The 16,787-nt window shown below is 37.0% G+C and overlaps 1 protein-coding gene across 1 annotated transcript; it reads left to right on the plus strand.

The window, feature by feature from the left end:
• The first annotated feature begins 2,290 nt into the window (after positions 1–2,290).
• LOC114312477 (uncharacterized) lies at positions 2,291–7,214 on the plus strand. Its single transcript, XM_028258713.2, has 3 exons — positions 2,291–3,118; positions 5,392–5,829; positions 6,747–7,214. The coding sequence occupies exons 1-3, from the start codon at positions 2,518–2,520 to the stop codon at positions 6,941–6,943; spliced, it is 1,236 nt and encodes a 411-aa protein (XP_028114514.2). The 5' UTR covers positions 2,291–2,517; the 3' UTR covers positions 6,944–7,214.
• The last annotated feature ends 9,573 nt before the right edge of the window (positions 7,215–16,787 follow it).

Here is a 16,787-nt window from a genome sequence, read left to right on the forward strand (position 1 = left end):
TGTTCTTTGGGGTCTACCTTCTTTGTGCGATGCATCCTCCGTGATTCTTCTCTTCTTGACTCTCTTCGTCCAACTTCCCTAGAAGGTCGATGAGAGTATCTTTCGCTCCCGTTGTGCTGAGGGGCTAAGGGGATTGTTCTCTGTCCTCCCTTCTGGGCATTGGCCGCTGGAATCGACGTGTCGTGCAGTGGGAATGGTGGCTGCATGACGTTATTTTGCATTATGAAATTGACGGTCGACTGCAGGTCTGCCAATTTGTTTGCCATCTCTTTTACCTCTTCGTCCCTCCGTAGGCACCTATCCTTCCATACCTGGAGGTCGTCCTCGTTGTAGTATCTACTTCGATCTGGTTTCTTTGGTGCGTCGCCAGTCTGGCTGACGTCTTTCACTCTGTGGTTCTGGTCACGAGTTTCTGCGTTGCATTCGTCTCCTTCGACATCAAGGTCAATAGGTCTCCCACTCCCAGCAGGAGTGTCGTCCCCAATCTTTTCCTTCTGTCCGTTACTGGCCATCTATTCTTTTTTCGTTCCCACAGACGGCGCCAAATTGTGTGAGTGATTTTTCGATCACACTGCCCAACTTAGTATTCAGCTGGAGAACACTAGCAGAATAGATGACACCTGGCTGACCTGTAACAGAAAGAGAAGATTCCGGCGGTGGTTCGTCCACCCGGGGGTACTCCGACGATCAAGTCAATATATCTCTCAAAGATAATCAATGGTGCAAATCTCACTGTTCAGAATATGAAATTGCGTACCTTAGACCCACGGGGGTGTCTCTTTTTTATAACTAACTCAATCCTTGTCCCAACAAGAGCCTAGCTCTAATGAACTTAGGATTACTATCAATCTTAGACTCCCAGTAGGATTGGGATAAACTCCCTAAGAGTCTTATCCTTTCCGAATTGTAGTCTTCCCCTTTTCTAGGACTCTTATGCTTTATCCGCTTATCTCGGATTCCGATATCTTTGGAGGTAACCTCGGCTTCGCCGGAATAACCTCGGCGTCATGACCAGGACACGTGGCACCTCGGCTTACACGTCAGCGTTACCTTAACCACGTGTTGGTACTCAGAAAATATATCCCCATAACTAGTTGCCATCACTGCTTTGTTTAAACATTCGATTTGTGAACCTCATATCTGAGTGTGTTTTATTCCACGATTTTGGAAAATGTTTGAGGGCCACAAAATTATTGGCTCAAATGGCTCAAAACTATCAAAACGACGTCGTTTTGCGTTGTTTTGCATCCAAAACGACGTCGTTTTGACAGTTTTGAGTCATTTGAGCCACTGTTTTTGTGGCCCTCTAGCATTGCCGCACGATTTTGCCCTTGCCCATGTCCTGAATACACGCATTATTTACCATTTTCTTGCACTTTGTACCCCTTGTACTTGCTATGTTTTTGATAGCCCATCTTTATTCTTAATTCTGAAACTTGTTCTGAGAGGATTATTTGGAGCTCGGCAAACACTTAGGTAAATGCAGGTTTAATTATTATATTTATAGGATTAATTATTATAAATATTATAAATTAATCTTGTAAGAGTCATAATTAAAAATATATATATATATATATATATATGAGTTATAATTAAACCCGCATAAGGTATAATTAATTTTTTTTAAATAATAATTAAAATAATGTCATAATTAATATCAAAATGTGTTATAATTAACATTTTAATATGTCATAACCAACTAGGGTCTCGTTAACATATTTCCTTAAGACACATGAGTATTGTATATAATATATTATACTCATTTTTATGCATATCATATATACAAGCAAAATATTTTAACATGTGCCCTAAGAATATAGGCTAAAAATACATTTCTCACTAAATTTAATACACTTTTATTAAAATTAATAAATCTCTCAACATTTTTCATATTCTTAAAACACATTTTACAAACTTTATAATATTAAACAGGATCCATGAAGCAACTTTTTTTAAAAAAAAATTTTATTTGAGGATAAATTATAAATACACTATATAAGATTTGATTAAAATACGAATTGCCTCTTTTAGTTTTGAAAATTACATTCTATCTCTTGAAATTTTTAATTTCATAATAAATTGCTATTTTTATTAATAAATTATCAAGTCAATTAATAATTTTTAATGATATTAGAAATATGTTTTAATTAATAATTTAAATAATTTTATTATTGTATAGAAAAATAATTATAAATTTTATTTTTTAATTAATTATATTAAATAAAAAAATATTTATATTTTTCTAAAAAAATAATTTATATTTTAAGCAAATGGCATGTATTTGGAATTTACCCTTTATTCTATTTAAAGAGTTGCCATTGAAGCACTCGTTAACATTTGCTATCGTGTATATATATATATATATGCGCGACTGTCTCTGAAAAACCCCTCGCCGTGGCGGCGGAGCTCAGCCTCCTATTTATATCATCGCCACCGCAGAGCGCTAGATTCCCGTTGGGGACAGAGCAGAAAGGTGTGACAGAAACACCATCTCTCTCTCTCTCTAGAGTCCCAAACATGCCTTCCATTTCAACCCTCGCCTGGGAGACCTTGCTCGAACCCAGAGTTCGGGATTCCTTCAAAAACACCTTGAATTCGCAGCAACAAATCCCCAAATCTTCCATTGTTGTTGATGATGAAGACGAAGAAGAGAAGAAGAACAAGAAGAGGACTCAAACCCCGAATCACATATACATATCACCGGCTCTGTATACAACTCCGGCACCAGCTCCGATCCCCGACTCTTCCTTTCCCCTCTCGCCCTCTCCTTACGTCGTCAACCACAAGCGGCGCGGCGGAGACGCCGTCGCTCGTCGTGCCGGCGGATTTGATGAGACTCCGCAGCTCAAGTCTCCTCCAGATGGTGAGACCGATTCGAATTCAAATGGTGATGTTGTTGTTGTTTTTGAAGAAGTCGTGGATGATGGTGTTTTTGGTATGGAGACTGGTGGTGAAGACAGAGATGGAGGTTCTGTGGTGGCGGTGGTGGATGATTTCTTCGATCCTCGATGTGAGTCGGTAAGTGTTGGTAGCTCTGCTGGGGTTGATGATTTTGGGAAGCAAGTTGGGTGTCCGAGCTTTGTGTCTAATCAAGGCGAATTCTTTGATGCCAGTGAAGGTTAGTTATTTCTCATCTTTGTGTTTAGTCTATCTGAATTTTGTTCTTCAGTGTCCATGTTGATTTGGCTATTGGAAAAGAATTGTCTTGATTCAGTGCTAGGGTTTGCACAATTGACTGTCAGATATCCCTTAAACATTGTTATAAATATATATATATATATATATATATATATAAAGGATTAAATCATGGAACTGTTAGTGTTTTCGCCTAATTTTGTGTCACTGTTGTTGCCGAAACTTGTAAAAGTCATGGATGTCTATTATGTGTATAGACTGTATAGTGAGAAATTCATTTTTTAAAATAATATTAGAAATCAAAAGATAGAATCAACAAAAGGGCATTGTCAATGAACTAATAATTGTGACCTTGATCTTTCCAAAATAGGTAAAGTTTGTCATCTACTCTGCAAGCCACCTTTTTTTTTTTTTTTGTGGATAAATACTCTGCCAGCCACTTGAACAAGATCAGTCAATCATTTCTACTTCTATTCATGCCATATCACAGCATTGGGAGCTCAGTTGCAAAGGTTGATTTCTCTTTTACTTTTGTTCTTCTATATATTGTGCCATGTGATGTATGTAGATTCTAACAGCTCAGTTGAGTTGAGATGAGATGTCTATTTGAAACAATGAGGGGTGTTCAGGTGCTCTCATGCATTGACTAGGGCAGAGATGGATCTGCATAGCTTTTGAATATTTGTTAGTGGTTCCAAAAAATGCCTAAGCTGCGAGGCATAGATTTTCCCAGGTAGAGGCAAAAACAGCTATAGATTAATAGAATGTCCCCATCATGAAAAAGGCTATGCACACAGCGTTGCAATTAATTTTGGTCAATTCTTTAGAAAATCAAATGATTAGTTGTCAATCTCCCGTGTCTCCTAGGCAAAAACAAACTTCAGTGCAACAAAAATGGTTCCAGATGGGACCAGAGTTGGATAGTTTAAGGTGAAAAAGTAAGAGCTTTAGCCTTCACTTTTAGGCCCTAAAAGAAAGAATAGTATGAACAAATTTGATCGTTTGAGAGATTAAGGGTAGATAGAAGAGTTTTGAAACTTAGAAAGTCAGTTAACTCTTAAAGGCCATTCAATTGGAAATGTGAAATTCAAGCTAGAATGGGGAGGCATGTGCTTAGTTCTTTTAGCAATGTTGGGTTTTGTTGTCTTGAAATGATTGTTGGGTTCTGGAGAAGATAGTCTTGTCGATGAAGAACCTTTAGACGTTACACATTAAATCTCTATAGATTTCATCGAACAAATTAGACAAAGCAACTTTCTTGTTCCTTTGGGGCATAAGTTTTGTTGATTCAGGCTTTGGTGGTCAGAAGTAAGGCATAGGGAGGCTTGTTTAGTGGGATAAGCAGGTGTTTGGCATAATGGATGTACTATGGAACTTCTATATATCTTGCTTGCAAGGGCTGTTGAGGATGGTTCCTTGTTATCCATTTAGTGATGTGTCTGACAGAAGTCAGATGGCTGGAGTTAATTATCCAACATAGAATTTTGCTTATAGTTGGTTGTAGACCAGCATGTACATGGATTTAACCTTTTGTAGTCTCATATATTACTTCCTCTAAGAGTGGCAGAGAGAGAAGATGTTTATTACGCCTTTTATGTGGGTCTTTTCTGATTTTTCTTAGTTGACTAGCTCATACATTTGGTCTCTCTCTGTGGATGGGTCAGGACTCGTGAGAAGGAATTTGAAAGGGTAGAGAACTTCAGAGAGAATTCTTGGAATTTTTGTGAAGTGTCTATATGTTTATTTATTACTTTTGTTTCCTGTATGCTTCTTGCATATCCTTTTCTCTTCTTGCATGAATATATATGCATCTGGGCATGCATATGACCATACCCACATGGACTCGTATATTAGTACATAAATTTATTTACAAGAAAAGAAAAAAAAATTGAGAAAATAACATCTTTACAATCATTCAAATTTGTCTGGATTTTTTAATTACAACATATAGACAGATAAATCTGGTGAGTGAGACACAGACACAGACAGAGACAGACGGAGAAATAATGTCGTTTGTGTTAACTTGTTATTCTAGTTCTGGGTTTAGGAACAAGATGAGGTTTGCCGTTACAGTTTTCAGAAATCAAGATGGTAAACTTTATTGTTGTCTTCTATGACTTTATGGGCTAACTTGTTCAAGATGTCCGACATAATTCTCTGCATTTGTTAGATCATCTTACAATAGAATTGAGAGAGTGCCTTCAGATTTAACAATCTCGATTTATCACACATTTTTGTTGTAACTGATATGTGCAGATTTCTCCACTGATGGGTCTACTTCAAATTTTTCTTCTTATGGACCAAGAAATGAATCGGAGCTGCGTGCCACAAGACTCAGTCTTCTCGAGGAGATTGAGAAACGAAAGGCTGCAGAATATGCTGTTGGCCAAATGTACACTCAGTGGCAGAGGCTAGGCAATCTTTTATCCCAAGTGGGGCTAACATTTCCTACAGCGCCAAATGCCACTAGTATGCAGTTTGAGATTGATTCGTTAGAGCAATTGTGCCAGGAACTACTAGTTACTAGATTTGTTGCTGAAGCAATAGGAAGGGGTCAAGCACGTGCTGAGGCTGAAATAGCTGCAGAAGTAATCATTGAATCTAAAGACCAGGAAATCTCCCGATTGCGAGACAGGCTGCAATACTATGAAGCTGTTAATCGTGAAATGTCCCAGAGGAACCAGGAAGTAATGGGTATGTTCTTCTTATCTTTGGTCATCTTAATCTGGTTTTCTTGATGTTTTATTTTTCAAAGCATTCCAAGAAAGGTGGCCTGTCAATATCTTGACAATTCTTAAAGTGTTTGATATCTTTGTGTCATCATTTCTATTAATAAACATTAGGCAACAAATTAACACTGTTTTCGTGGTTAAACCGTGGTTAATTTTTCTGATTGCATAGTTGTCAACTTGCATGTAATGTTTTTTTATCTTCACAGTTCATTGTGTAAGAGTCGCATTAATTAACTTTTAATACATGTGTTTTAAATTTATAATAGTATGTGTCTAGATGATTGTGTTAATGTATCTTTGAACTTTAATGGCTCCAAATAAGCCAGTTAAACAAGTTTGTTGCATTGCCTACTTTTAATTTTTTTCTTTTCTCCCTCCTATTTATCTCACAATAGTTGTCTGTCCCTTATCTAAGGTTTCCATGATCCTCTTTTGTAGTTTAGGTTTCCCATGTTCTTCAGTTTACAATAAATCCATAGAGGACAGTTGAGAACTTCGGTGTTAATGTTATGTGGACAATATCAAAATTTTTTTCTTCTGTAATGAATATTGACCTTTTCTCCTAAGAACATTGCATGTAGTGGATGCTTGTACGTCTGGACATTGCTATGTTAGAGCTATTTCTAATGATGGTTCTTTGTCAATCTATGGTTTTCCACTTTTTTTAGTATTTACCATAATCAAGGTGGGGAAAAAAACAAACTTCCCAACTTCTGCAATTTTTTCCCTTTGTGAACCTCTCTGTTGAACAAACCTTTATATTCATCTTGTTTAAAACATTCAAAATGTCACCTGTTTTCATGCCCCTTGTACATTTTACTGTTGTTCTGGCTCAGTTTTTTACTTGATTCATTCGATCTTTAATGTCAAATTATGCAGAGGTTGCACGGAGGCAGCGACAAAGGAGAAAGACCCAGAGGCGGAGGTGGTTATGGGGTTGTGTTGGGCTATCCGTGGCAATTGGGACTTCTGTGATTGCTTACTCGTATCTTCCACACACGAGCAAGCACCATACATCCCAAAGTTCTTGTGGCTTGTCTGATGCTTCTTGCATCAATGTGGTAGAATCAGCTTAGAGCAGTAATTTTACAGTGAATTTATATGATCCAGACTTTCAAATGCTCTCCTTTTTACGTTATTGAGAGGATCTTGCGAGATCTTGTAGATTGGCCTGGTTGCTTCTCGGAGAATTTTTGTTAGTATTTGTCATCTTGGAACCAAATTTGTTCTCGAGATGGAGATGCCTCGAGGTTAGTTGGTAGTAATATTTTGTATGTTTAATTCTGCCTGTGAGATCGAATAGCTCACCACAATAATAAAGTCGACAATGTGAAAAGTTTTGAATTTTTTTATTGGTGCATTTTTATTTATTTTTTCTTTTTTGATTGCTTTCTTAGTTCTGAAAGCAGATTGGTTAATTTTAAGCATTCCTTTAAGCTCTGGAATTGACTGTTGGAGTTGCTGATTTATTTATTTATATTCGAAACGAACCAGATAATTTGCTTTTTTGGAGTATTTGAATATATATAAAAAAAAATGTACTGTTAATACACCAACAAGGATATTTTCGGTCTTTATTTACATTTCAATTATTTAAATACCAATACTATGTATATGTAAATAATACATATTATTATATACCGTCTCTTAGCCGAATATATAATAAATATACCTATACAGACTTTTTCGATATTTATTTACATTTTAGTTATTTAAATACCAATACTAGTACACAGGCTAACAGTGTAAGAGCATCCACAATGGATGCGTTAGTTAGTGTGTTTGTGTCAGGTGTTAGTTTTTGGCCAGTCAAAAATACTATTGGGTGCTGCAATGGATGTGTTAGTATTGTGTGTTAGTATCGGCTGTTAACTTGTGTTTTAACTGTGGCCAGTATTTTAGCTAACGAAGGAAGAGAGAGATGTGTGCCTGGAGAAGTTCTTCCAGATGTTCGGCCAGAAGTCTACCCTGGACGTCCGGATCCTTCAAGAAAAGGAAAAAAAAAAAAAAAAAGGGATTTAACCGGTTGGACTTTTGGATGGTTAATTGAATTTTTTTTTAATTTTTTTACTTGTTGAGATTTATTTTTTTAGGCTTGAAATTTTTGATTAAATTAAATTATTTTTTTTATTTTATTTATTATATATATATATTTATATTCTTAACACACACCTTCACACACTCATTGTAGCACTATTCACTCTCTAAAATTAACAAACTCTTAACACATCTTAACACACATTTTTAAACCCCACTTCTATCACTTTTTTTTCATATAACACACCGGAACCCATTTTTTTAGCCATCCTACTGTGAATGCTCTAAATGGTTGGGGATTTGTTTACTTTCTGACATTATATTCTGATTTAGAAAGCGAATGAAGCAGCAGTTAATCAGACGCCAGCCCAGTTGTAGAGCGGAACCGAGGAAGATACAAATTTCAATCCATCATTGCATTTGCGGGTCTGTAATTGGACCACATTACAAACAGAAAAAGAGACCAAAAAAAAAAAAAAGGATTATCTCATCTGTTGCTTGATGGAAAGGTGCAGCTCACATAAATCAAATGCAAAACAATCCCTCAGAGCCATGCAATAGATCTTATAAACCCACCTTGAGTATAGCCGGTTATTACAATCCACATCTATCTGAACATCAGATCCAAGTTTTTCACAAACGATAAAAGGAAAAAGAAAATAATAAAAGCAGAACTTCAATTACAAGCATTAAACCCACAAAAAACAACCAACTATTTTGGTAGAAACGACTAATCAAGTCTTTTGGTCAAAACAAGAATCAAAGCCCGCAATTGCACAGTAAGTCTCATTGAGAATGAGTTCCCAAAGCAAGATCATGCCAAGTATCTCCCTCAACTTGTTGATTCTCCTGATCTGAAAAACAGAGAAAATTCAGTGGAAAACAGTGAAGTAACCCAACAGGAAGATAATAGCTATATACACAACAGGGAACAAGCTTCAATTTGAATACACCTTGAATACAACATGACTAGAGTACAAATTCTTCTCAAAAGATGTAGTTTTGCAATCCATTTGCAACACCTCCGTGCATAGTTGTAGTTTGTTACAAAAACTTCAACTTGCTTAATTTTACAATCATGATATGGTGACTAAATTTTGGATGCCATCTAATGATTCACTAATGCATTTGAATAAGACGTGAAAGGTGGGGGCCCTTACCAAAGCATTAATGACACATCAGATGGTATCCAAAGTTTGATAATCAAATTTGGTCACTGCAGCATTATTGTAAAATTTAACTTCTTCACAGAAGATGGAAAAGAATACACAGGAAAGCAGCAGCAAAAGGAGGACAATTCCAAACAATTAGCACAAACTTTATTTTAACAAACAACTGATTCAAAACAAGGCCTCACAAAAGTACACATTAATATAATCTTTCTAAATGCGCCAGACGTATGCCCATTTATAAAAATTGATTTGCCTGCATTTTATGTATTCCAGAACTATTAGATTGGTAACTATAGCCATATATGCATTATCAAGAAATTAAGGGAGAAGATTAGAGAAGTTCAATCTAGAATGAAGCAAGTCTATGACTAAGCATAAAGAATGAGAATTTTCAATTAGGGATGTGATGTATTTGACACTATAGCCATATAGGCAACTCTTTGTGACAATGAGAAGCAACTTCAAGCTATTTGCCAAGTATTATGGTCCATTGAATATTCAACAGAGGATAGAGGTAGTAGCTTATAAATTGGATTTTCCATCAGGTTCACAGATCCACCCAATGTTACATGTATCTCTATTGAAGAAGATGATAGGAGATAATGTTACGGTCAAGCCTGCCTTTGGTGAGTATGGAAGAAGAAAAGAATTTTCCAATACCACAAGTTGTTCTTGATCGTCGAATATGGAATGATATGCATGAAGTTCTGATTCATTGGAAGGGCTTATCTTCTGTTGATGCAACATGGGAATATCAAGAGATAATCAAGGGTGAAATTTAAGGGGGAGGAGTTGATACATTCTCTTTTTATTAGGAGTTCGACACAATTTCTGTTTAGATTTTTACTTATTCTTTCCTAATTTTTAATTATTCAGGTAGGTTATCTTATCTCCTGATTTGTAACTCATTTAAGTTTGTCAACTACTTGTAAGGAATTTTCCTATTTTGTTGGGACTTACCATTATATTGAGGCCTGTTGCATGCGCAAGTAAATAATGAGATAGTGTATGGAGTAATTCCCTAGCACCTTGGGTGTATTTTCATTACAGATCTTGGTTCCCTCAATGTAACCAAATTAACCATTCCACCTACCTTTCCTTTTTTACTATCTTGTTAGCATTTACAACTCTTAAAGATAAGGACTTCATCAACCAGCCAGCCCATACCAGAAAACCAAAACAACATAATGCCACATGTCATTGTGGATAAATTGTGGGACTCTAGCATTTCTCAATAACCCATAGAATCTTCCAACCCATCTTCGCGTTAGAATCATATTGTGCAATCAAAACCTTCAATTGATCAATAACAGTATACATTTGATGATCAAGCACTAAAGCATACTACCCTAAACAGCAAAATAATGGAAACCCACAAATTTCCAAATGCAATCAGACAAATGAAAGTTACTAGTTGGAAGACATACTTGACTCTTCAGTGTCATCAGTTCGCGAAATCATCACTGGTGGTAACGCAAGATCTGTAACAGTGAAGTAAATGCAATTTCAACAAAATTTTCATTCAAAAAATCATGCAGACTGACTGAAGAGTGTATGCTTGTAAATTTGAAAACAGGGAAACAAAAAATGAAGAATAAGGCTAATAAGAATATCTATAACCCATTTACCATCATCAGGAAGAGTGTCTCGCATCCATTCCTCATCAACAATATCTATAAGAACACCCAGGCTCAGTTCTGCCATGCTTGGTCCGTACTTCAGATAATTTCCTTTCACAAATACAAAATTAAAGAACAATAAAGTTTAATTATAGATAAAATCAAATTCTTCAAAAAATTGATAAAAGAACAACAAACTTTAACCATAGATAATGTCTTAGTCTTAGGCCATCTCCAATGTTTCATCAAATCTTTCATCAAAAAAACTGATGAAAACGGTGCTCCAACTATTTCATCATATTAGTATCAAATGAAGTGAGCAGTAGTTTTTTCATCAAATGAAGGGAATCAAATTTTGTAGGCGACCGTTGGTGGATGACTGGGCGGACAACCTCCCAAACAACCGGTTTTGGGATGATGAAACTATTGGTTATTGGAATGCATTATATCAGATCAAACTTTTCATCAAATTTTTACTCAAATTTGATAACAATTTTGATGAAGCCTTGGAGGAGATGCTCTTAGGCATCCCATCACATTAGTGGAAGATTCATTAAACTCCGAAATGCCATAATGTGAGGTGCTTAATCCAACCCAAGTTTAATCAATGGCCTGATTGCAATTTCGTGGATTGGATTTAGCATAATGAATTGGGATCCTGACCTAATTATTCAACTTCTGTCTTTGTAAAGAAATACTAACAAGTGTATATAATAATTTAAACTAGAAATCAAAAGGAAAAAAAAAAAAAAAAAACTAGTACGCCTATTATAGAAAGTTGAATACACAGATATACACAAATCAAATTGACAAAAAATACTAATAACACACACAAGAATAATAAAAAAGCAGCAAGTGAAGAACGATTGGAACAGCGAAACCAAGCTAGAGAGAGAGAGAGAGAGAGAGAGAGAGAGAGAGAGAGAGAGATAGAGAGAGAGGGCGTACTCTCTAGAGCCGAGCAATTCGATTTTGGATGAGACCTAAAGCCAAGCGTTTGGTTTTTGGGCAAAAAGGATAGTGGAAAGAAAATGCCTAGGGAGCACAAATCTATAATTTTTTTTTTCTTTTTTCTTTTCTTCACTGTATTGTTATTTTAAAGAAACAATTTTGGGGTATAAAATAAAATAAAATAAATTTTAAAAAATCAGCAATACATTAGGGGCAACTCTTTGCGCAGTGAGACACGGGTTGTAGCCTAACTAGTCATTGGAAAGGGCAGTGAAGTGGAAGGGTAAAGTTTTAAGTTTGAATCTAGTGACATATATTGGGGCGATTCTATTTACACACTTCAATTACTCTTAGTTTATATCATTATTTATAATTTTTTAATTATAGTTTTATCTTTTAATTAAATATTTAAATTGCCCTCATCTCTATTCCATCTCCTTCATCCACAAATCTTAACCTAACCTATTGATAGTCACTGTAGGCTGCTACCACCGCCGTCGACACCGCAGCCCCTTGCCTCCGGTTGCCTCATCTCCACGGCTTTTCTCTCTACTTTTCGCCCTCAAACATCTTTCTAGACGTGGTCATCCCAACTCCAACATCATTACACACCACTGTCGCTGCCGCCATCGCCATCAATCCTCGCCATCGCAACTACCACCAACCTCTCTCCGCAGGCCTATTGCACCTTCCCTAGCTCTGTCGTCCACCCCTCCGCCGTTGTATGCCCTTATCTCTCCATCGCAAACAACCCCGCTCCCCCTTTTTCTATCGTGAACAACTCCACCACCTATCTCCACCATCATGGTCCATCTCCCCTACCTCTCCATCGCGACTCAGCCCTCTTGCATCCTAGTCTCCTCCACCACAGAAAGAGAGAGAGAGCCCTAGGGTTTCCAGATCTAGACAATAAAGAAGAAGAGAAAGATAGAAGATAGGCTAGATAGGGATGACAGAGGGAGAGGGGTGGAGGTCAGTGGCTGACGGCTGACGATGGGTAAGGATTTAGGTTAGGGTTAGGATTAGGGTTAGTTGGAGAAAAAGAGGGTAATTTGGTATTATTTAAAAATTAGTGGTGTGTATTGAGATAAAATTAAAATTTTTAATTTGTGTATGGTGTGAACTGAGCAAGTGGTATCTATTGAAAAGATTTGTGGTGTGTAAATAGAGGCACCCCATATATTGATCTGTATTATAATTTAACTATTAATACATTAACATTATCATTGTCAGAAAAAGAAAACTCTTTGTATGGTGGGGTGCAATACAAAATTTATGATCTACGTAATTTTTCTTTTCTATCTGTTTCACTGAGATATAATTTTTCTTTCAATTGTTATGTATCGTGTTAAAAAAATTACTTTTCATAAGTTAAAATACTAGATGGATAAAGATATATTTTTTCTTTACAAAATAAATGTTTGTAATTATTTATAAAAATATCTAATTTCTACTAAATTTTATTTCTCAAATTTTAAGAAGGATTTTTTTTTTAAGGATCTTTAATATTAAGACTGTATAGAAAAATTCAATATTTTAATAATGTCTAAGGTCCCTCAAATTGATTCAGAAAAAATTCGACTTCACAGAAAAAAATCTTACCAGAATTTCTCTAGACTCGCTTTAACCTAGAGAAATTCTCTTAATCTAGAGAAATTCACTTTAACCCCAGAGAAATTCACAAAAATCCAAAGAAAATTCCCTTTCAACCCAAAGAAATTCACAAAAACTCAGAGAAAATTCCCTTCCAACCCAGAGAAATTCACAAAAATCTAGAGAAATTTCCCTTCTCTCTAGAGAAAGACCCACTATTTCCAAAACTCTAAAGCAACAAAGCCTGGTTGAGACTACCCAACCCATCTATATCTATATGATCATCAACATCAGATATTGGAAATTTATTCAAAACCAGAGATGGTGGGGCACCTGAATCTCCCTTATCAAAGCGCAACCCAAGGCAATGGCGCCTCATAGATCTAGTATCCGCTGCCTTCTTCGCCGCCATGTTTCTCTTCTTCCTCCTCATCTTCTCCCCCCTTGGCGACTCCCTTGTTGCGTTGAGGACTCAGGCTCTTCTCTGCTCTTTTTCTAATCCCAAACAAAGCCTCGGAGTCCTGGCTACCGAAGAGAGCGAACTAGTCATCGAAAGAGAGAATGACATCTTCGACAAAGTGAGAGTGGCTGGTAAGGAGGAGGCGACGACAAGGGAGGCTGTAGACTCTGTCTTCCTTGGTGAGGTGCCAGACCATGAAGAAGTAAAGTGAGGTTTGGATTTAGAGAGAGAGAGAGAGAGAGAGAGAGAGATGAAATAAAGAAGGTAGAGAGAGACAAATGAGTTTGATTTGAGAGAGTTAAATTTCTCTGTGATATATGGGAAAGGATTTTAAACATCATAAAAAAAAATATTGTGAATCTCTTCCATTACTAAAAATGGAATAGGGACCTTTGACTAATTTTCCTTTTCAAAAATCATGTGTGGATTTATGGCCCAATGCTTTATTATTATTATTATTATTATTAGCTTTGTGAGACCTAAAAAATCCCTCACATGGATTGTTGATGATATCCAACAAAGAGATGAGCTCGACTCCTGTAGATCTGCAAGGATGAGCATGATCGGCGCCACCCAACCAGGGTTGCCGACTGGAGACACTTCGATGATAAAGTTAGCCAAGATAGATCAAAGATAGAAGATGAAGATTTAGAGAGTGTTGTGCTCTGTGGCAAGGAAAATGAGGCATACCTCTTGTGTATAGGGTCCCCTCCTTTTTATAGGGGATAGATGATATTTGTTTAGAATATTTTGCCCTTACAGCTAGGATATTTTTCTAGCTCCCATAATAGCCCCAAAGCTTTCACTTTCTTTCACACAAGAAGTGGAAGTTTTTTGTTCTGAGTTCGTGGCATAAACAGATGCTAGATCTTTGATGGATAATGCGTAGTTGATGTAGGTCTTATTTTCGGATCACATTGCCGAGCGATGTTGCTTGAAAAAGTATTAGAAAAAGCATTGTGGATATATATATACAGGAACAAAACAAATGAACAAATACACGTATGAATGCGTGTATGAATGTATGTATGTGTGAATGTATGATTGCTCCGAAATTATATCACATGAATTCTAAACAATCATATCATAAGCAATGCCATGAGTTCTACATCGGAGGTCTTTGTAACGATGGGCCACGGTATTATAACCCCCAGACAAGGATGTAGGACGCGGTATTATAGCCCCCGGGTGAGGGTGTAAGTCGCGGTATTATGACCCCCATGTGAGGGTGTGAGCCGTGGTATTATGATCTTCGAGCGAGGGTGCGAGCTGCGGTATTATGACCCTCGGGTGAGGGTGTAGTGTATTGCCCAGTGTGAAAATTGCTTCAAATATGGACTTCCGTGCCGAGCTAGAGATATTTCTATGTGCCGAGTACGGAGAGCTCCAAAATATGGAGGCGTTTATTGCTGTCAAGCGACGATCAATTGCAAACATTGCAAGGATAATAATCTGTGTCAATGATTGCCTGTACCAAATAATACAGGTATATTAGCCACAAAAAAGTGAAAAGTTGTAAAAGCTATAACAATAATGACGCGTAAAAATATGCGAAGAACTACCGAGTGTGTAGCCAAACGTGTAGTATGAGTGTATTGCCCAAAACTGTCGCTTGCTTGGAGCTGTGTGAAAAGGAACGGGAGTTTGGTCAAGTAATTGTCGTTCTTTGTAATGCTTGTATCAAGTGGGTCGAGTATGTATGCATAGCAGAGGTGCCGAGATGATAAACGGCTGATATGCCCCAAGTGGAAAGCAAAAAATGGACTAAGATGCCCTAGTTGGCAATAAATGGCCAAGGTAACAAAATAAATGAGTGGGAAGAATGAAGGATTTTTTTTTAGCCCCACGATCCTACTACTGAAATTGCATGCCGATTAGATAGGATGTGACCGTTGAGCAATCTTGTAACGCCCGAACGTGCCAGGTCGTTGATCCTAATATTAGGCAGAAAGTTGCCAAATAAGATGTAGTCGTTGAATTCGACATTGAGCAAACTCTAGGTACGGCGGCAAAAATGTTGTTTTAGTTGCGATATATGGCATTGCATGTAACATCTATGAATGTTTGATATGAAATTTGCAAAATCAGATTGTACGAATGTGTGCAGAAGGCTCCAAATAGTTGGCAACGATTATTGGAACGTTGGAATCGGACTTCGGATGGCATAATTTTTTTTTAAAATGGATCTGAGGGCTCGAATCAACATGGTGTAATTCAACCGCGAAGCACATGATAATTTTTGCAATGGCTTCCTGGGTTATCTTCTCCAATAAAACTGGGCATTTTCTGGGCAAACTTTAAGCGTTTCGTACGGCTTCGTTTGAGCTTCGATTTTGACGTGGTTTGTTGTGTTAGACTCGTCTCAATGAGTACTTCACGTTGGTATGGGCAAAACTTGAGTTTGACAGCTTCAGAAATTTCAGTTGTTGGAAAATATGATCCGTTTCACAACTTTCGACGGATTTTGGCTACTTCTTGGCTGCTTGGGCTGGTGGGTTTGGACTTTTTGAGCCGATACGAATCTTGTAGTATGTTCAGATGTAGATTTCGATAAGCCGAGATACTAGTTCTATGCCGAGATATTAGTGCAGAGCAATATTTCCCAATAATGTGTTGAATAAGTTGCAAAGTTGCAGAATAAAGTTGCAGAATAATATTGTAATTGCCAAATAATATGCCGAATAAGTTGCACATTTGTCGAATAAAGTTGCAGAATGATATTGTAGTTGCCAAATAATGTGTCGAATAACATGTCTGTGCAAAGCAATATATATAAACAATAATGCTTGTGAAAAAAGCAAGAGTGTGCCAAGCACCAAGTCTGATGACCATGCATTTGGTCGTTGGGTGACGATTCTGAACCGAGTTTGCTTTTTGGCAAATGTGTTCTTCTCGGCGAATAATGTTGCCGAAGAGCATTGTGTTGCCAAGAATGTCCAATGATGTAGTGTTGACGTATGTGTGGTTGAGTAGTATTGCCGAGTAAGCAATGTTAAGCTAAATAATGTTGCCGAATAATATTACGGAATAATATTGCCGAGATAGTAGTAGCGAGCAAGATTGTTGCGCGTTTGAATGAAATCCTGAG

Source organism: Camellia sinensis, chromosome 2 (genome assembly GCF_055761805.1).
Source record: "Camellia sinensis isolate YWXY chromosome 2, ASM5576180v1, whole genome shotgun sequence".
Lineage (NCBI taxonomy): Eukaryota > Viridiplantae > Streptophyta > Magnoliopsida > Ericales > Theaceae > Camellia > Camellia sinensis.

Bases quoted from the DNA above. Each gene is read 5' to 3' on its own strand.
- LOC114312477 (XM_028258713.2), top strand. From the start codon at position 2,518: ATGCCTTCCATTTCAACCCTCGCCTGGGAGACCTTGCTCGAACCCAGA. The intron at 3,119-5,391 runs GTTAGTTATTTC...TGATATGTGCAG, and splicing joins ATTCTTTGATGCCAGTGAAG to ATTTCTCCACTGATGGGTCT. The intron at 5,830-6,746 runs GTATGTTCTTCT...CAAATTATGCAG, and splicing joins GAGGAACCAGGAAGTAATGG to AGGTTGCACGGAGGCAGCGA.